Genomic DNA, 20,797 nt, shown 5'->3' with positions numbered 1-20,797 from the left:
CTGAGAGTTATGTGTTTGGAGAGGTAATTCCTGACAGGTATGGAGCACTAAATCCCACAGGACAGTGACACAGTTTGTGTCTCTCCCTTCCCACCATCACTGGAGTTCACGGTGCCCATGGCAGGTTCCCAGGAAAAGGCTGGATGGTTTGGAGCAGGTGGAGCTGTGGGGTCTGGGGAGAGCTGCTCTCTGACTCTGCATACACAAACCAGCATTTATAGACACAGTCGTTACAAAGGGTTTGCAAAGCATTTATATCAGAGTTCAGCTCCTCAGAGATCAACCCGAGCGCTGTGTTAGAATGACAAACGTCCTTGTGCTGAGCAAAGAGATTTGCCTGGGGAGGATAATTAGGAGGATTTTTGTGGCTGGATTCAGGATACAGACGGAACTGACTGATGAGATGGTGATCTGCAGGGCAGGCAGTGCCCCACGTGCTGAGCAGCCTGGCAGGGATTTCTGGTTGTGCTGCACCAAGTCCGGGTGCCTTGTGATGGACACGGAATGATGGAGCCGCCACATTCCTGCAGCAAGGAATGATGGAGCTGCCACATTCCTGCATCACACGGGGCACCCACCGGGGCCACCGCGCCCTGGGGCTGCAGGGACCCGCGGCTTGGACAGGGGCCAGGGCTGTCTGGCTGTCCATCTGTCTGGCTGTCCATCTGTCCCCATGCCCACCCTTCTGCTCCGGCCCCTGTGGCCAAAGGGGACATTTTGGGCCCCATCTCAGAGGTCTCCAGGCCGCTTTGTGGGGCATTCAGCTCTCACAGCACTGCTATGGCACCGACCCCTGTCCCCTGCCCTCAGGGCAACTGTCCCCTGCCCTCAGGGCCGCTGTCCCCTGCCCTCAGGGTCGCTGTCCCCTGCCCTCAGGGCAACTGTCCCCTGCCCTCAGGACAACTGTCCCCTGCCCTCAGGGCCGCTGTCCCCTGCCCTCAGGGCCGCTGTCCCCTGCCCTCAGGACAACTGTCCCCTGCCCTCAGGACAACTGTCCCCTGCCCTCAGGGCCGCTGTCCCCTGCCCTCAGGGTCGCTGTCCCCTGAGCTCAGGGCAACTGTTCCCTGCCCTCAGGGCCGCTGTCCCCTGCCCTCAGGGCCGCTGTCCCCTGCCCTCAGGGCCGCTGTCCCCTGCCCTCAGGGCAACTGTCCCCTGCCCTCAGGGCAGCTGTTCCCTGCCCTCAGGGCCGCTGTCCCCTGCCCTCAGGGCCGCTGTCCCTTGCCATCAGGGCCGCTGTCCCCTGCCCTCAGGGCAACTGTTCCCTGCCCTCAGGGCCGCTGTCCCCTGCCCTCAGGGCATCTGTCCCCTGACCTCAGGGCCGCTGTCCCCTGCCCTCAGGGTCGCTGTCCCCTGCCCTCAGCGCTCTCCTTCACCAGCGCCCCCGGGACGTGCCCAAATTGCCGCAGCGTCCCCAGGTCACCTGTGCCATCAACCAAGATGGCGGCCCGAGCCTCACCCCCGCCCGGCACTCCCCTCCCTGGTCAAAGATGGCGGGCCCGCCCTCCCACCGTTCGCTGGACCCTCGCGAGCCCCTTGCCCTCATCCAACATGGCTGCCCTAACCCAGCCCTGTGTGCCGGCCCGGCCGACGCCGCGGCGGCCATGTCTGGTGCGGGCGCTCCCGCGATTCCGCGCGGCTGCGCGGGCCGGAAGCGGCGCGGGGCGGTTGTTGACAACATGGCGGGCGCGGGCGCCGCCGCGGGAGGAAGAGGCGGAGGGAGCGGCGGCGGCGGGCGGGGGCGGCGGCCCCATCCCCATTCATAGCGCCCGGCCCGCGCCCTCCCTCCCTCCTGCCGCCTCCCCGGCGCTATGTCCTTCTTCAGGCGGAAAGGCCGGGGGGCGGCGGGTGCGCGGCCGCCGGGCTCGTCCCCCGCGCGGGCCCCGGGCCCCGGCCCTGCCGCTCCGGCCGCGCCCCGCGAGCACGCCCGGGCCCTGCGGAGCGACGGTGAGTGTGCCGGGCCGGGGGAGCGCGGGGGCTGTGCCGCTCTGGGGCCCGGCGGGGCTGCGGGGCCCGGCCTGGCGACCCACGGGGCACGGGGGATCTGTGCCGGTGCTGACGGAGGTGGGGCTGGCACAGGTACCGCGGCTGGAAATGCACCGAAAACCCCGCTGGAAAAGGGGCCTCCTCGCACCGAGCTCTTTGTGGAAGCCAGAGAAGCCATTGGCGGTTTGTTTTGTCATTCGTTTGTAGTGGAACACAAGCTGAGATATGAAATGAGAAATCCTGAATGATTTATGATGCCCCAGTAGCACAAATGGATGTAGTTGAAGAGTTGTTGGCGAGGGAGGCGCTGGTGCTGCAGGAGGGGCACTGCCCTCGGCCCCGCAGCTCTGCTTGGGGACAGTGTGGGGACAAGGGACCTGCGGGGGCTCGGGCACTGCCACCGTCCGGCTGAGCCAGCGCCGTCCTGGAGCCCTGCTCGGTCACCCAGCCCAGAATGCACATCCTGCGAGGCAAGAACTGCTGCCTGAGGGGCTGTTGTTGCTCGTGGTCAGCGCGTCCTGCTGAGCTTGCTCAGCCAAAGCAGCAGCGCTGGAAGGGTCGTTCCTTGTGGAGGTTATTTCTGAAGAAGTGAGTCTAAACTGTTCTTATTGGCAGATCTGAAGAGCTTTGAAGTCCTCTGAGGGCTTTGTAAGTGCCATAATCCTTTTGGGGGTGTTTATATAGGAATGTTGAGCTGCAGAATGAAACTTTCACAGTTGTTATAAACTCTTCAAAAACAGCTTTTGCTGCTTCATTGATGAGAATTGTGGAGCTGATGCTCCATCTGGGTGTGTGATCACAGAGGCCAGGTCAGGTTGGGGAGAAACTTTCTCAGGGAGAAAGCAGTAAAATGTCTGATTATCTGAGATGTGTAATTGAGGATCTTTGGCAAATCAGCACTAAATGCCCGAGGGAGATGCTGTGAAGGAAAGGAGTAACCTTTCATCTGGGCTGTACATAAAATACTCTTTTGTGTGATCTCCATTTTTAGAGTTGGCTTTTAGTGAAGACTTAAACTGCAGCTGGGAGAAAAGCAGCACTTTAAAGCTTAGCATGAAACCCTGTAGATCAATGCAGTCCAAAACCTACAAGCACCAGGGCTCTTGGGGTGAGCCTGGAGGGAAGTTCTGGCCAGGTGGGGGTTGGTCTCTTCTCCCAGGCACTCAGCAATAGGACAAGGGGGCACGATGGGCTCAAGCTCTGCCAGGGGAAATTGAAGTTGGAGAGCAGAAAAAACTTCTTTGCAGAGAGAGTGCTCAGGGATTGGAATGGGCTGCCCAGAGAGGGGGTGGATTCTCCATCCCTGGAGGTTTTTCAACTGAGCTTGGCCGTGGCACTGAGTGCCATGATCTGGTAAAGGGACTGGAGTTGGACCAAGGGTTGGACTTGATGATCTCAGAGCTCTTTTCCAGCCCAATCCATTCTATGATTCTCTGATTCTGTTGTTGTTTAGGAGGATATTGCACTGTGTAAAAATGAAAACTGAATTAAATCATGGCAAGGATCATAAAGCTACTGACATGTAGAAAAATCAAAATACAAGAGTGAAATGTTTTTATAGCTTGAGCCTTAAAATACAGGCCTGGGAGACTGAGGATGGATCGTAGGTTGAGAAATCAAAGTGTAACAGTTGAAGCAACATCCAGGTGCTCGAGGGCAGGTTATGAAACTGCTGCCAGTGGAACAACCGGATGACACGCTCATCCCTGGGGCTATCTTGGGAATAACACTGTCTGGCTGATCCTGGAAGGTTTAAATTGGGCTCTGTACATTTGACCGGTTTGGGTTTGTTCATTCTCGAGCATTTGAGGATGTGAATTGAGGTTCCCGAAGGTCACGTGCGGGTTTGGCTGCTGGAAATCCTGCACACCCTCAGCCCTCGGTTTCACGCGGAAACCACGAGACATCCGCCTTGGGGAGGAAGTGAAAGTAAATTCCTGTAGTGAAACTTCACTCCCTAAAATTTGGTCTTGCCGTGGATGGGGGTTTATTTTGTCCCCTGGTGTTAACAACGTCCCTCTGTTGTGCTCGGAGGTGCCGGGACAGAGGCAGCCGGTGTGGAAAGGGTTGGGAGCAGCAACCTGGAGTTTGTGTTACCGGCAGTAAGTAGGTAATTAGAGAGGAACCGAGTGGTTGGTAAGAAGGAACAGACGTATTTAAACTGAAAATAGGCTTATGGAGGGCTCTTGTGTGAAGCTGAGGAATTACTGCTGGTAGTTAGGAATGGGTTTGATGCAATACTGCAATAATTTTGGAAAGAGGAGGATTTGTGATGCTGTGCAGAGGTTGCTTTGTTACCTCAGACAGGCAGATTTTCTCGGTGGTTTCTTTCCTGCCCATCAGCTCCCGGTTATGTAAAGGCTGGTTAGTCTGTCACAGCTGCATCGGGCTGCGGGGGGTCAGTTGGTGAAGGATCCACCTCTTCTAATGGACACTTAAATGTGTCTGTCAGAGAATGTGCTCACTGGTAGCTTAAATTTAGAGCCCTGAGCTGCCGTTTGCAGCCCTGCAGCGTTTCTGCTCGCAGGGGAGCTTGGCAGGCAGCGCTGCAGCCACCGGGGCAGGGCAATTATGTAACCGGAGACTGGAGTTTCGCTTTCAAATGTTTAAAATCCCGAGGTTAGAATACGAAGCGTTTGGGCTTTTTTTTTTTCCCCAATCTGCTCGTGTTTTGTGATGGAAATGTGTGATTGTGCTGGACTGAGAGTTGTGGTTCTGTTTGGAAGGACTCCACAGTCGGTGTTCAGGGCTGACCTATTTGTGAGAATAAGCCTTGCCTGGAGCAGCTGGAGGAGGTTTCTCTTGTAGATCACTTTCTCCAATATCACCATTTCATTTTTTTTTGTACTGCATGGGTTCCTTTATTTTTGTTTTAAACAGATCTCATTCACTTCCTTTAGGAACTTTAAAAAAAAAATCTGAAAAATTCCCCAAAATGCTTGTCCATCACAGCTGTTTAAACTGTTATCTCCCCATCAGTTTCTTGCTCGAGGTTTGGTGGTGGTTCAGCAATACTATTGGTGAGAGGATTAAGTATCATGTGTTTCCAGAACATTTCTGTGCTGTCCATCACAAGTGGGGAGTCCTGGGCTGGCTCTGGCTTTGTGGAGCTGGTTCCATATCATCTCTTCAGTGCTGTGTGTGCTGCTCTTCTGTAATATGAGGGAGATCATAGAATCACAGAATCATAGAATGGATTGGGTTGGAAAAGAGCTCCGAGATCATCAAGTCCAACCCTTGGTCCAACTCCAGTCCCTTTACCAGATCATGGCACTCAGTGCCACGGCCAAGCTCAGCTGAAAAACCTCCAGGGATGGGGAATCCACCCCCTCTCTGGGCAGCCCATTCCAATCCCTGAGCACTCTCTCTACAAAGAAGTTTTTTCTGCTCTCCAACCTCAATTTCCCCTGGCAGAGCTTGAGCCCATCGTGCCCCCTTGTCCTATTGCTGAGTGCCTGGGAGAAGAGACCAACCCCCACCTGGCCAGAACTTCCCTTCAGGCAGTTCCAGACAGTGCTGAGGTCACCTCTGAGCCTCCTCTTCTCCAGGCTAAACACCCCCAGCTCCCTCAGCCTCTCCCCACAGCACTTGTGCTCCAGTCCCTTCTCCAGCCTCGTTGCTCTTCTCTGGCCCCGCTCCAGCCCCTCAATCTCTTTCCTCAACTCAGGGGCCCAGAACTGAACACAACACTCAAGGTGTGGCCTCCCCAAGGCAGAGTCCAGGGGAAGGGTCACTGCCCTGGGCCTGCTGGCCACGCTAGTTTGGATCCGGGCCAGGATCCCTTTGGCCCATTGGAGATGTTGGGTTTGGGTTCACAGAGCTGGTTTCCAGTTCACAGAGTGCATCACCCAGTGCCCAGCACTTCAGACACAGCTCTCCACTCTCCCAGAGCTTGGCTTTAAAATCCCATGGACAGCAAACATCTTCCTCCATGGTAATTTTAACATACTGTTCATTCATGGATGGAAAGGTTTTGCTTTTGAAAATACACCAACAGAAACGCTTTGAAAGCCTCTCTCAGTTACTGGGGGTGCAGATTTAAATGAGACATCAGTTTTCACAAAAGCAGAGCTTACATCTGCCTCTGGTACTTGCTGAAGCTGGGAATTTTTTGTCCATTTTCAGGCAAATGCTGCTGGTCACCCAAAACAGCATTAACACTTTCCCTTGTATTTTACAGTGAAAGGCAAAGAACAAGAAAACACCACAGATGTGAAAGCAATTAACAGTAAGATCAATATTTTGTCTATAAATTCAGATCTCTCCTATCATCTGCCATTATTAACCTTACCCAGCAGGATCATTTCCTTACACTGAGCACAGATTTGACCTGTGCATCAAACACAAAACCAACCCAAAACTTAATTCTGTTTCTGAGTATTTATAGTAACTAATCTTTCCTACTCATCTCGCTGATTCTGTAGGTGCAGAGGGTTATTAAATTATGTCAGCCATGAGCTTTAATTCAAAGTGATCAGGCAAGTCGGTCACCTTGTGCATGGTGGTTCTTCCTTATCTGCAACAAATTGCTCCTGCAGTTTCTTGCTCACACAAAGTATCCTTTGGAGTTTGGAAGATGCAGCTTCTCTGTGTCTGCTTTGCAAAAGAGGCTGCAGGATCTGATTTAATTGAAGTGGCTTGTGAGGCTGAAGACCCAAGTCCTGGTGAGAAGGAATAGCTGCTGTTCTGCTGCTGCTCCATGTGGTGCAGAGATCCTGCAGCTGGATTTGTTAGGAAAGGGAAAAATGTCTTGATGGAAAAGAAATTTATAAACTGCAGGAAAACAAGTTTGCTTGTCCTGTCAGTTTTTCTTGCAATACCAAAAGGAGATGAGGGAAATGTGTGAGTCTGATCTGTTACTTTTATACCCTCAGACAGAATCCTGTTTCTGTACTTGTTAATGTGTTATCTGAAAATCAAAAGAGACTGAAAGGCTTTTTTCACCTCGGTGGTCTGTCTTTCAAATCAAATATGGCAAACTGAGTTGTGTATGACAAGATGGGTGGTGCTGTCCTGAGGCTTTGGAACAGGTGTTGCACCTTAAATAAGGTAGAATAATTTTTTCTCAAATGTCCATAGTATAAAATTGAATTTGGAGCTAATTTACAAAAGCCTGAAGCGTTATGAGTATGGCTGTGATTCTACATGAGTAGCCTCCAAGTTTTCCCATTGCTGCCATCCCTTGGCCTTGGAAAGAAGGTATTTTCTCCATTATTGCTGGTCTGAAGTACCAAAGGCTTTGTAAGAAGCACCAAGTGGTGTCTTGGTACCAAACACTTTGCAATAACTCAAATGTTTTAACTCCCCTGTATGATTCCTCCTGAGGTATCTGTTACCGTGACATCCAAGTGTGAAATTGTCAACTGCTGTCAATATGTGCCATAAAATTGTGAGTAAAAATAAAGTGATGCAGCATGGCAGTCATAAAAACCCAAGTTTCCTGGCACCTTGATGAAACACATCCCTGGGAAGTGGTGTGCTGAGATAACGTGTCATCTGACGTGCTTTATTTTTGAGTCAGAGGTGTAAGAAGTCCCTGCATGACATCCCAGTCTAATGCAGCTTCCTGGGAGCTTGGGGAACTCTGTGAGCATGTTTTGTTATTTTCAGCTTTGCCATCAGTTAACAGTGGGTTGATGCCTTTTCACTGACAGAGGTTTGTGTGAGGAAGTTCTTCTTTGTTCTCTCTGGACTCCAACAGCCAGTCATGTCCTAAAACAGCCAGAGGGGGTTAAGTTCATAACCTGGGTTTCATAGAGGTATTTCCTTCGTGCTTTTCTAACTCTTAAAATCAAGCAGGGGCAACAGAAGTATTTTCAAAAACTACTCTTGCTAAAATTCACAGATAACTTTGTAGTTCAGTGGTTTGTACCCTTCAAATAGGCATGGAAATGGATTGGCAGAGAGCATTGGAATGCAACTAAATTGTTGACAGAGTATTAGGCTGTTATGATAGTGGTTATCAAGGAAGCAGGAAGACTCAGGAATAATAATACCTCGTGTAAACTTGGGCTTGGCCTCTCTTGATTTGCTGCTGAATAAGGAAAATTGAGGTGGGTGGGAGTGAGTTTATTCTTGCCATAATAAAATTTGTGGTCTTTTATCAGAGTTGTGATCAAAGAGACCACACAGTGGTACAATGAGGTTTTGATAAGACTGACTCTTGCAAACTACATGGCATGTTTTGGCATGCTTAGTACTGGGTACTGTTTAGAAGAGGGCTTGGGGCCTTGTGTTTTAATCCTTCCTGTCTTGATTCCAGCTCCAATTGCAGTACATTCCCCTCAGAGAAGCACTAGAAATCATGCCTTGCTGGAGGCTGCAGGACCAAGCCATGTGGCCATTAATGCCATCTCTGCCAACATGGACTCTTTTTCCAGCAGCCGGACAGCTGCCCTTAAGAAGCAGCCAAGTCACATGGAAGCTGCTCATTTTGGAGACTTAGGTAAGGCCTCATCACCTCTGAAATAATGTCAGCATTTCCTTTTATTCTGTGTTTGTATCTGGTACGCTCACAGTCCTTTGGTTTTCAGGCAGGTGGATGGGTAATAAAGATATGACTGCTGTTACAGTAGCACCTCTGTGTTACCCTGGGAGGATTTTGGGTGGGGGGACAGTAGTTTAAAGAGTTTCCTGTACGTTGTGTATCTCCTTTATGTTGGAGTTGCCACTTCACAGTTACACTACAGGACCCTTCTGTATCCAGCACCCGTGTCTGTAGTACAATATGGAGTCATTCTCTTTGTTTTTCTTTAGGCAGATCGTGTCTGAATTATCAGGCTGAAGAGACCAAATCAAGCCTTTCAAAGACCCTTGAGCAAGTCCTGCAGGACAGCGTAGCCCTCCCTTATTTCATCCAGTTCATGGAGCTGCGCAGGATGGAGCACCTGGTGAAGTTCTGGCTGGAGGCCGAAAGTTTCCACTCCACGACCTGGTCCCGCATTCGCGCCCACAGCCTGAACACGGTGAAGCAGAGCTCCCTGGCAGAGCCCGTGTCACCCTCCAAGCAGCAGGAGTTGGCGTCCTCTCCTCCAACTGGGTTGCTCGAGGAGAGGCTGGAGGGGGCTGGCACAGCCCGGCTGCTCCGCAGCGAGCCCGAGGAGGCCCCGGGCGGGAGGGGCAGGACTGGCACCAGCCAGAACCACGCGCTGGTGGGGCAGGAGTGTGGCAGTGCCAGCGCTCTGTGTCCGAGCAAGGCCGAGGCAGGGACTCATTCTCTTCCAGCTGATCAGCAAGAATCTTCCAAGCTTTCAGTATCAAATAGAAATAGCCCCTCCTCTGCACTAAAGGACTTGTCAGGAAAACTCATGAAAAGTAAGTGCTGTGTGCTCTTCTTTGTTAAAAAGGTGGGAAATGGGCAGTGTTTTACCTGCTGCTGCTCCTGCTTTGTGCAGGGAGCTGCCTCAGCAGTCATGTTCTTAGCAAGTACAGCATGATGTTGCAAGATAATGTTATGTATCAGTGATGTTAACTTGCTGTGTCAGCTACTGGTCAGCTTGAGCTGTGTATTGTTTGTGTCAGTTAAAAATAAATATGCTGCTGGAGAGACTTCAAAATCATTATGTACTCAGGAAACTCAGGTTGCTTCTGTTCTTACATGTGTAACCTTAAGAAATGAAGATCAACGTTGCAATGTCCCATTCTTCCCTCACCCATCCCATCCCAACTTAAAAGTTGCAGGAAATTTGGATGATGGGGCTGAGAATTGACAATTAACTTTGCACAGAAGGTAAATATCCTGTATCCCATAAAATGACATAAGTAATGATTACAAGAGACTTGCAGAGATTTGTGTGTGGAATGTACTGTTTTTGTTCTTGGATTTATTTGATAGAGTTCCTCCCCTTGTAACTGGTTTGTTGTCATTTGGATTCCACCTCTTCAGAGGCTACTGGAAGTAAGAATGAAATTAAAATATTTCCTTTTGCTAGTAAGCTACATGCACAGTAACCTGTTTCTCTACTTTGCTTCTACTCAGCCCTTGCTCATTTGTGCAAGTTTACAGACAAAAAGGGAACATTTCTTTCTTCATATCAGTTCCTTTTGTTTGCCCAACTGTTTCCTTGTATTGCATCCCTTTCTCTTTGTTTGTCTTTTTTATTTAGGTATTTATCATGTGCCTCCACAATACTCAGCCTCAGCCCAAAGTCACTTAAACAAGAGAAATGATGCTTAGTCATGAAAAGCACCTCTGCCTTCTGATGCCTAAAAAGAATTTGAAAACACTGATCCTTCTTGAGAAATCAGAAGTATTTTAGTATATTTTTTTCTCTCTTCCAGAGTAGAGTCCCAAGTCTCAAAAGATGATGTGTAAAATACACAACTTGTCCTGAGCCATATGATTTTAAGATTTTTTTCCTCTTGTAATTCCTTTATAATGGAAGTGATTTCTTTTCTCTGTGATGAGAGCTAGAAATTGGGAACTTCACTTGCCAGAAACAGCAGTCTGTGACCTGGCTGGAGGTCACACAGTCTCTGCAGCTTGTCAGCAGCAGAGTATCCAGCAGTGCACTGAAAGCTTCCTGAGAATCAGACATTTGCTTTTCTGAACAGCAGACATTTGTTACTCACTCCTTGTTTTAGACTTATGCCAAGGAATTCAGAGCCTGATTCTGCATTTCTTCCTCGCAGGTATAGAGCGGGATGCAGTTAGTACTTTTACCAAATATATTTCTCCAGATGCTGCTAAACCAATCCCTATTACAGAAGCAATGAGAAATGACATAGTTGGTAAGAATTAATACTGGTTACACATTTGTATTGATTTATATTTTTATGAATTTTAAAGTCAGTTGTAAAAATACAGTAGATTACAAGTATCAGTGATCTGACCTTTCAGTAGTGCTGTGCAGAAGCCCCAGAAGAATTTTCAGAGATTTTGCTTAGATTAGTGAAAGAGTTACTGGTGGTTATGGAGAGGATCCAGATCTGAGTCTCAGTCAAATATTTTAGCCATAGTATTATCATTTGGCCACCTGCAGCACTTTAAAAGCTCTATTGCTCAGTCAGAACCAGCTGATTCTAGTGGACTTAACTGCAGTTTTTCATTCACTACTCACTGCTTGTGTCTTCCAGCTCCATCAGCCAAATCCATGTTAAAATTAACCTGGTCTTTCTTTGCAGCAAAGATTTGTGGGGAAGATGGCCAAGTGGACCCCAACTGTTTTGTTACAGCACAGTCAATAGTGTTTAATGCAATGGAACAAGAGTAAGTTGATGGAATGGTTTGGATTCTCCTGTCTGTTGTCCTTTTGATAAAGGTTCTGTTAAAAATGTTTATGGAGACATAACCATGTAAGCACTTTTTTGTTCAGTCTTCTGTATTTGAGACTGCTCAGAGCCCTCCCTCCAAACCCATTCTTGTGCCCACATGCTGAAGGTGGCTGTGCATGCTCTTACCGTGTTCTTTATCCCTTTCTTGTGCCATCTGCAAACTTGCCTTGTTTCTTGCTCACTTTGCTTTTATCCAACTAAAAGTATCAGACTTGTGGGCAAGAGCTAACTGGTTCTTAGGGTGCCCTGAGTGCTGTTGACCCCTAATCCCTACTTGCCACTCTCTCTGCAGGCACTTTAGTGAGTTTTTGCGAAGTCATCATTTCTGTAAATACCAGATCGAGGTGCTGACTAGTGGGACTGTGTATCTGGCTGACATTCTGTTCTGTGAGTCAGCCCTGTTCTATTTCTCTGAGGTGAGTGTCAGGGCTTGGGTCTGCTTTTGTATTCCTTTAAAAGATCTGCTCATTCCTTGGTGGCTTTAGGTTAGAAGTTAGGAATAAATCCTTCCCTGTGAGGGTGGGCAGGCCCTGGCACAGGTTGGGCAGAGAAGCTGTGGGTGCCCCATCTCTGGGAGTGTCCAAGGCCAGGTTGGACAGGGCTTGGAGCACCCTGGGCTGGTGGAAGGTGTCCCTGCCCGTGGCAAGGGTGGAATGAGATTCTATTTAAGGTCTTTTCTAACTGAAACCATTTTGTCACTCAGTGATTAATATAAATTAAAAAATGTGGTGTAGCTTTTTCTGGAAGAAATGCATTAAACTATTTCCTGCTCCTCTGTAAAACTAATTTGATTGTTCAAACCCATCCACTGTATGGTGGAATGAGTATTTGTGCTTATCTTCTCCAGTCAGTGAGTGCTTCTGAGCATCTCTTTGCTTTTTAGAGGCTTTTACAGAGTCATCTGGATCTTGCAGACTGAAGCAGTGACTTTGAAAGCCTTAAGTGTTATTACAGATAACAAATCATTCACCAGTGTTACACAGACAGGGCACCAGGTTGGGATGTGGTAGGTTAAATGTGTGATTTCACAGTTTTAGGGTCCTGCACTTTTAGGGAGTCAGCTCTTGAAATGCTTGTCCTGACAGTCTGACAAGCTGATATGATTTGAATCAGCAGGTGGTGAAGCTGAGACAAAGTGCTGAGTTCAATGTAAACTAAGTTTAGCATGAAAATGGTGTTTGCTGTCTTTTGTATGAGACAGATAAATAGTTTTTTTGGAAATAAATTGTGAAAATTAATACAGAACTGAAATGTCAGAAGATTTCTCTTTCTAAAAAACAGACTAAATCTGTCTGCAACAGAAAAATTCAAAATATTTGTGTCCTGGTGACAATTTTGCATCACTAATATATGGACTATGTTTCTTGTTTGAAATGGGAAGAAGGAGGTTTGTCTATACTTTTTAAAAGTTTCTTGCTAAAATCTCTAATTTCTCCTCTTTTTATGATTTCCCTTGCAGTACATGGAGAAGGAAGATGCAGTTAATGTATTGCAGTTCTGGTTGGCAGCAGATAACTTCCAGTCTCAACTTGCTGCCAAAAAAGGCCAGTATGATGGGCAAGAAGCACAGAACGATGCCATGATTTTATATGACAAGTAAGGGAGTTCAACAGTTCCTTCTTTCTGAATCTCTGTCTTCCAGTTGTCTTATTGCTAAGGTGAAGTGCAAATTAGTGGAAATAAGTTCCTCTCCTGACAGTGGAAGGAGAGTCTTGATGCTAAAAGACAGACATCAAAACTGCTTCCAGGAAAAGTTTGTTCTTCAGCTTGTGTGACTTTATACCTCGAGCTTGTTGAGTTGTTACCCGAGGAGGAAATAATAGTGGGAGAGGAAGCAAACAATTGACTCTGAGGTTCATCGTGCCCATCCATGAACTCAATTTTCAGTGATCTCAGTAGTAGAGCAAACGCTGCTTCCGAGTTCTGGGTGCTTCCTGCTCCATTCCAGCTTCCCTGTTTGAAGCTGTGTCACATTCTGCTCATCACTGATCATGTGATGCTCTGCTGCTTCCACCTGTTGTGTCCCCAGGGCAGGGCTCTCACAGCCCTTTCTGTTTCAGTCAGTGGGGACCAGGTGTCTGCAGGTTTCTTGAGTGTCATTAGTGGGCCTGGGGGACAGGTGGGCACTGACCACATGCAAAGGTTTGCAAATCCTTTTGTGATGTTTCCTTCCCCTGCCCGATGTTCCAGGTACTTCTCCCTCCAAGCCACACATCCCCTGGGCTTTGACGACTCGGTGAGGTTGGAGATCGAGTCCAACATCTGCAGGGAGGGGGGGCCTCTCCCCAACTGCTTCACCACCCCCCTGCGGCAGGCGTGGACCACCATGGAGACGGTGAGACCTCCTGCAGGGTGGGCTGCACGGCTGCCAGGGGATGTGGAAGTTCTGCACTGGGTCAGGTGTCCTCTTCAACATCCCTGATTTGTCCTGTTCCTTCACTGAATTCCTGTTTACCTGGATAATAGAACAGCTTCAGTAAAATTTCCTAGGCTATTTTCCCCAGCCTGATTTGAAGATACCACACACTGGCTGCTGTTAATGCTCTGTGAAATGTTTGTCTCGGGTAATTATTGCAGTTTAATGGAAGTAACAGAACTTCCTCCCATGTGAATTGCTTAACAGCTTATTTTATATCCTTAGAAATTTTTCCTTCCTCCTAATAGGAGTTGTTTGTAAGTCTGATACCAGTGGTGTGGCTCATAATGTAATTCTGGGGTACCCAGGCACTAGAAATGAATGATTTGATTCTGGAGCTGTAGATGGTTTTGAACAGCATAGCAAAATGTAAGCTGTGGGGCTGTCAGGCTTAGTTTCTAGAGGGGGGAAAAAAGATCTGAACTTCATTTTCAGTTACTGGAGGATTTGGTTAATAGGCAGTTGGGTTTGTTCACTTTGCAGTGGCATTAAAATTTAAAGCCATTTAGTTGCTAATCTGGAGTAATTCCCCCTGTGGACACTTTTACTTGTGTTCCATCTACCCAAGAACTGAGATGTTTGTGTGTCAGCCTTGATTAAAGAGGACTCCTTCTGTCTCTCAGGTTTTTTTACCTGGTTTCTTGTCCAGCAACCTTTACTACAAATACTTGAACGATCTCATCCATTCAGTACGAGGAGATGAATTCCCAGGAGGGAACGTTGCACTGAGTATTCATGGCCCTGGCAGCTCTCCTGACAGTGATTCCATAGGGGCCCCGGACGGCTCTGCCTCCCAGGTATGGATTTCTTGGTTTGATTCTCTTATAGCAAATGCTGCAATAGCTTTGCTGTGTCAATATCCAAGTTCTTACACTGTAAGGAAACTTCCTGTGATTTGAGGCTTCCCATTCTGCTTTCATTGAAAGGCTGTTACTTTAGGATGTGTTTAACCTGCCTACTGCTGAGTTCTGTCAGACATTGGCAGGAAAGGGTATCTCTGGTGGTTTTTGTATCCAAACCCTTGTGCTGCTTTTTGCTCTTTGCCTCAAAGCTACATTTTTATTAAGCTGTTAATATAACTGAACACTGTGTCATACTGCCATAACTTTGAAAAACCCTCTTTAGCAGAAATAAGCTTTGTCTCGGCAGAGGTTGGGCTGTTACACTCTGAAATGTTCCCAGCAATGCCAGAGATGTGCTTCTAATCAAAAGTTGTCTATTCCAAAACTTGTAGCTTTGTTTAACTCAAATGTGAGAAGAGAGATGATGAGCAGATTCTGCCTTACCTGTAGCCAAGGCAGTTTGCAAACTGCAAGCCCAGCTGAGAGCAGAAGAGCTGAGTGAAAGCTGGTTCTGCTGAATGGCTTTTACTGGAGACTGCAGAACTAGCCTGGGCTTCAAACCCACCATCCAGACCACCCTTATTGATGTTCTGGGCTTTGAGCAACATGAATGCTGTACTACCTGCTTGTAATATTTTTAAACCTCCTAATTTGCAAGGAGGGAGTATTTCTCCCCTAGTTTCAAAGTAATATAAAATCTGTGTTCCTGGAATATCCTGCTGCTTGCTCTCTGAGCTGGAGGAACTGCTGCTAATGGGCTGGGCAGTTCAGGAAATGAAGTGCTGCATTCCATGGTGTGCACTCCTGCTTGTCTGAGCAGGAGCATCTCTGTGTCTCTGCATATTTTTGCATAGAGAGCAGCACTGAGGCAGAGCAGCAGGAAGGGAGGTTGCAAGGCAGCTGCCATCCATGTTTCTGTTCTGTGCTGAGGTGATAATAGATCGCTGTGTGTTCCTGCTTCCCCTGCTGTTGCCCTGATGTTTCCTTGCCTCTCTTCATAATCTTGTATAAATACTCCAGGCTGGAAGATAAATGTTTGTTCTCTGTGCCTGGGGGAGGCATCTGTGTTTGGGAATTGCTTACCAAGTGCATGAGAGGGATGAGTGAAGCTCCTGCAGGTTTGGAGGTGGTTCAGTGTTACAGGCTCACACCAAACAATTTGTGTGCACACACACACCTGCTGAGCTGATGGTGCTCAGGCAGCAGCCCTGACACCCACATGTGCTGACCTGTGCAGTGTGTCTTTGGCTCTGGTCACAGAACTTTATCATCCTCTGTTTACTGAGGCAGGAAACTGTGGCTGAGTAGATGCTTTCTAATTCTTCTTGCTTGTTTAGAGACTTGATGGAGGTCTATTAAGTATTAAAAGCACTAAAATTTTAGTTTTGTTAAGAAGCTGTAAGTTGTTTGCATTGGGCACTAATACTTAGAATTTTTATTTGTAGTCCAATGTCAAAAAGGCTAATGTTAAAATCCTGAAAAATTTTGATGAAGCAATAATTGTAGATGCTGCAAGTCTGGATCCAGAATCCTTATATCAACGAACGTATGCAGGGTAAGGTTCATCTCAGTGTATCTCATCCTTCCTGCTTACATTTTCCACCTCTGGTTTCGTATTTGTTGTGTCCTCCTGCATGGAGAGTAGGCCTTGAACAGAAGATGTTAGTCCCTGTCTTAATAGTTGAAACTAAATTGATTTCAAAAGTGTGATTTAACACTAATAGTCAATGTGTCTCTGACCAGAATGGCAGCCAGAAAAATACTTCCTATTGATTTTTCTCTTTGTCCTAGTTATTATTCCTCTTTGATCCCCAAATACAGCAAAGTAGTTCCTGTTTGGGGTTGGAACAGAAAAGAATAAGCTTGGGCACCTCTGATATTGTAACGGGCAAAAGGAAGTTTATTTCTCCCTACCCACTCAGAAGAGAAGGGTTTATACTTTATATTTTACAGCTGTTCTTCTGTTCCCGAAGTTGCTCTTTGTTATAAAGCTCTCCTGCTCTGTGGATCTCTTACAGAAATTGTTCCTGTACCTACCTGGCTTTTCTATTGCCAGTCTCCTGTCCTTTTAGGTCCTGTAATCTGGTTCTCCCCAAAGACATGTTTTTGTGACAGTGCAGAGCACTTGCCAGCACTGCCTGCTGATGCTCCATGACTGAGTCACTGAAGCATTTGCCTGCTTCTAGTTTCTACAAGAACTTTAAGATACTCTTCAAATCCAGATACGTGAAAAAAGCAGGAGATTTTTTCCAGGTTATTTTTTTTGTGGAAATGATGGTGATGGGTAAAATGTCAATCTCCTGACCCTGGAGTCTTTATTGTATTGGCTTTTTTTGTTTGCCTGACTGGTAGCTTTCCATAATGCCAGAGCTGTCTTGGTAACCCACATGGTTCTTTTACTCCTCCTCTCCTCAGGAGGATGACGTTTGGACGTGTCAGTGACCTGGGACAGTTCATCAGAGAATCTGAACCAGAGCCTGATGTCAAAAAATCAAAAGGTTTGCCTTCTTCTTTCTCTTCATCCCTGTAAACATCTGCAGAGCTTCTCTCTGCCCTGCTGCAGTCAAGAGAGGCAAGATCTTGACTCTTTCCAGATCTGTTTTAAGCCAGATAGAGATGATTAGGGGATTGTCCTACACTGAAGCAAAATCCAGCTCTGGCCCAGTTTCCCATCCAAATTCTGCTTTTCTGGTCCAGCTGGACTCCAGGGAGTGTGAGCAGCCTGTGGGAGTTGGAGCTGGCAGGGATGGAAGCTGCTAGCAGCTGAGCTGATGATCAAACCTTCAAAGATTTGGTCTTGAGATGAAAGAGAATGCAGCTCTCCACATGCTTTCCACCCAGCCTGGGACCTGCTGTCAGTGCTGCTTTCCAGCTCTGGTAAAGGCGAGTGGTTTGGGCTGTGTCAGTGAACCACAGCTCCAACGCAGTCCCTTGTGTTTTGTGCCACTCCTCCATGCCCTTGGGTGCCAGCAGTGCCAGCCCTTCAGAGGGTGACAGGAATCAGCTTTGAGAGAGGTGTGTGCCAGTTTGCTAACATACCTTGCTTGCTGTTTTTATCTCGACCAGGGTCCATGTTTTCACAAGCAATGAAGAAATGGGTTCAAGGAAACACAGATGAGGTGTGTCCTCTTTCATGTTGTCCTTGTGACTTACTTTCTAGTGTAGATAAGGGCAATAAGGTGTTGAAGTTCTTAATCCTGGCTGTTTCTCTGAGAATCTTTTTGCTGCACCAACAAGAACTGTGAGACCGTGCTAAATATAATTTGATTGCCTGTATGTGTGAAACTAGTTTGGTCTTTGCCAGTGCTTGCTGGATTAACTAATACAATGGTGAAGTGTGTGCTTGCAGTCAGGATTTTTCTTACTGTGGTGTTATGTAGAATGACAGAATCACAGAATGGTCCATGCTGAAAGAGACCTTAAAGGTCAAGTGGGAGTGGAGGTGCTGTTTGGTTTTTACCATGAAGTGACCACTGTAATGGATTACAGGCTGTGTTTTTTCCCCCTTAGAGGGGCGTGGACAAATCCCCAACAGATAAATCTAAAAACTTCACTAACTCTCTTGGAAATTGCATCAAGCCCTAAACATACCACACAATGCTTAGAAACCATGTGGGTTTCCACTGAGGGAGGACACGTGTGTACAGGTCACTGAGTTGTGAAGGTTGTCCCTGACTCCAAGGTTGAGTGTGCTGGAAGGGCTGTGGTTTTATTCAAGGACCTGAAGCTATCTGTATTTTGGGCTGTTTTTTCTCTGGCAGGCTCAAGAAGAGATGGCTTGGAGGATAGCAAAGATGATAGTCAATGACGTCATGCAGCAGGCGCAATGTGAACAGCCTTCGGAGAAGGTTCCTAAGGTGAGGGGGTGGAAAGGCTGCCTGTCTTCATCTGGCTCAGGCCAAGCTGTGGGAGGAGCAGAGCTCTCACTTGCCTTCCTCGTGCCTCTGAAACCCACGCTGGTAAATGTTCAAACTGGCATAGCATGATAGGAAGAAGCAAAGGTTGGAAGTGTTCCGGCCTACGGATGATGTAGGAATTTCTTAACAGATGCCTGTGGTGGTTCTCCTCTGCAGGCATTAAGCTTGTCTTAGTTGAAGTCTTTACAAACTGCCTTATTAGTTAAAAGGGTGATTTGTGTTGCAGGATCAATCCTGTAATTCCTTAGTTGAGTTCACACTTGGTGTTGCTTGTTAATCAATGCTGGTACATCTGCCTGAGGCGCCAGTAAATCCCAACAGCTGGAAGTTGTCTCCTCGGGTACACTTGTTCACACGAGTCTCTGGACTGCAAAAACACACAGTATCCCTGTCCAGAGGGGTTTGGTGGTGTGTCCTGGTGCTTCGTGACTGGGGGTTGCACAGCCCACGTGTTCTCTGGTTAAAAACACCCAGTTCTGATGCAGCAGTTGGATTTTGTGAAGAATTGATGACAACGGGTTACCAAGTTAATATCTGGTACTTCTGACCTCCTAAAAATTAACTGGCATTATGTTTAGTTGTTCAGGGTAATGAAGTTATTAGAGCCAAATGGGTGGGCCCATAATTTCTCTATGTGACTTTCTTTTCTAATAGAGCAGTTACATTTAAATGGTTTGTATAATGATTTCACTTAATAGCTTGGCTGCAAATGATACAATTCCAGTCTGGCTAAATGAAAAGGTCGCTCAGCACAGTATTTAGAAATATCAAGTGGCTGCAGATGCTCTGGATTCAATTATGCAAGTAATCAAAATGTTAAGTGTGTTGGGATTAGGTTTCTTTTCTCTCCCAAACTCAAGCATACCTGGCTTCAACGTTTTTAAACACAAAATGTCTTTCTAGTGAGCAGTTGCCTTTGCATGTTTTATGGCAGAATGTTCTCTAACCCTGTTTTTCCTTTTCCAGCTATGATTTTAGAAACTCCAGAACAGGAAATCTGGTTTTCTGCTTTGAGAATGAGTGAACTTTCCCTTTTGGTGGATTCTTTAACACAGCCAATAAAAACAAAGCACTGTTAGTCCAACCACCGGAATCTCCCTCATTTATAAGGAAGAACGAAAAAGAAGCAATCCTGTACCTCCACTGTAGGGTGTGAAGGAACACTTTTTCCTATTGTTTGTGGCATTCACAGTAATGATGGTTTTTAGACATGAAGATGCAGTTTACAAATGTGTCACTGAGAAACTGTGATCGACTTCACAAATACTTGACCCTGTCTCAAAAAGACTCTTAAGCAAAATGTCTGGAACAGGACCCAGGTCACAGCAGAGGGGAAGCTTTTGCTGTAGTTTCTAGTTCTACTACTTGTAATTTTAAACACAGAATTGGAAGGGCCTTGGGGCACTGGAGAAGGGAACCTGGAAGGGTGAATTCATTGGCAGTGAATGACGTAGAAAGTTCTTAAGTTTTATTTTCCGTTACTTGAAATAGATGAGTATTCAACTGTAAGATAAGTGTATTTTACTTCATAACTCCATTAACTTTGGAGGCAGCACAGAAGGATCAGGAGTGAAGCCTGGACAGTGTAACTCCTCCCTGTTGAGCTCGTGCACCTGCACACATCCCCTGCTTCCACCACAGAGCAGCCTCTGATCCCACACCTGGGCAGCCCTTTGCTCCCAAGCCACAGCTCCAAGCAGGTTGGACCCTGTAAACTCTTCCATTTTTTGCCCTTTCCATCCCACGAGCAAGGAAGAAAGTAACTGCTGCCATTCTCCACAGCTTCTTGTCCTCCAACCAACACAGTATCTAATTCCAGATGTTTGGTTTACAAAGAAAAACAGTTTTTAATGACCTCTGGCCTTCCTCCTGGCACTGTCAACACTTACCATGTTACACAGCACCTCTTTTCTTCCCAGCAAATTGATTTTTGCAGGGTGTCAGAAGTACTCAGTGTCTCACCATTAGTTACTGCTGCATTTTTTAGTATACAACACTTCTATTTTGGGTCTTTTTTTTAACTCTGATGATTGCTTTTCTCCTCAGACTTGTGCAAAGAAATCACTATGCGAAGAACTCAAATAATTTCCAATGTTCAGAAGAGTTTGATTGACTAGCAAGTGTTATTCTGTTGCAATGTTCCATTGTAGAGACACACTGTATTGTTGATGAAAAAGCAAAAAAAAGGCTGTGTATAGGTTTTTGGTACTATGTACCACCTCTTATTTCTCTCATACCCAAGCATTCATGTACTTAAAACATACTATATTTAATTGTGTTTTGATTTAAAATATATAAATATTAAAATTTGTGTCAATTTCCTGTTTTCATGGGACTTGAAGTTACATGGGGGTTTTTTTTGGTGT

General features: G+C 46.8%; 1 protein-coding gene across 2 annotated transcripts; it reads left to right on the top strand.

Moving 5' to 3' along the window:
- The first annotated feature begins 1,654 nt into the window (after window positions 1-1,654).
- AKAP10 (A-kinase anchoring protein 10) lies at window positions 1,655-20,766 on the top strand. Of its 2 annotated transcripts, XM_071574806.1 has the most exons (15): window positions 1,655-1,944; window positions 6,164-6,211; window positions 8,246-8,428; window positions 8,740-9,297; window positions 10,615-10,713; window positions 11,107-11,191; window positions 11,549-11,672; window positions 12,716-12,852; window positions 13,447-13,591; window positions 14,296-14,469; window positions 15,960-16,069; window positions 16,930-17,012; window positions 17,581-17,633; window positions 18,276-18,371; window positions 19,398-20,766. In XM_071574806.1, exons 1-15 carry the CDS (start codon window positions 1,809-1,811, stop codon window positions 19,401-19,403), a joined length of 2,037 nt encoding a protein of 678 aa, XP_071430907.1. In that variant the 5' UTR covers window positions 1,655-1,808; the 3' UTR covers window positions 19,404-20,766. The 2 variants fall into 2 exon arrangements, with proteins under 2 accessions (XP_071430907.1, XP_071430908.1); XM_071574807.1 differs by lacking the exon at window positions 6,164-6,211.
- The last annotated feature ends 31 nt before the right edge of the window (window positions 20,767-20,797 follow it).

This window comes from Pithys albifrons, chromosome 21 (assembly GCF_047495875.1).
Source record: "Pithys albifrons albifrons isolate INPA30051 chromosome 21, PitAlb_v1, whole genome shotgun sequence".
Classification (NCBI taxonomy): domain Eukaryota; kingdom Metazoa; phylum Chordata; class Aves; order Passeriformes; family Thamnophilidae; genus Pithys; species Pithys albifrons.
This window is presented reverse-complemented; position numbering and strand designations above follow the sequence as displayed.

Bases quoted from the DNA above. Each gene is read 5' to 3' on its own strand.
- AKAP10 (XM_071574806.1), top strand. From the start codon at position 1,809: ATGTCCTTCTTCAGGCGGAAAGGCCGGGGGGCGGCGGGTGCGCGGCCG. The intron at 12,853-13,446 runs GTAAGGGAGTTC...CCGATGTTCCAG, and splicing joins GCCATGATTTTATATGACAA to GTACTTCTCCCTCCAAGCCA. The intron at 17,634-18,275 runs GTGTGTCCTCTT...TTTCTCTGGCAG, and splicing joins TTCAAGGAAACACAGATGAG to GCTCAAGAAGAGATGGCTTG.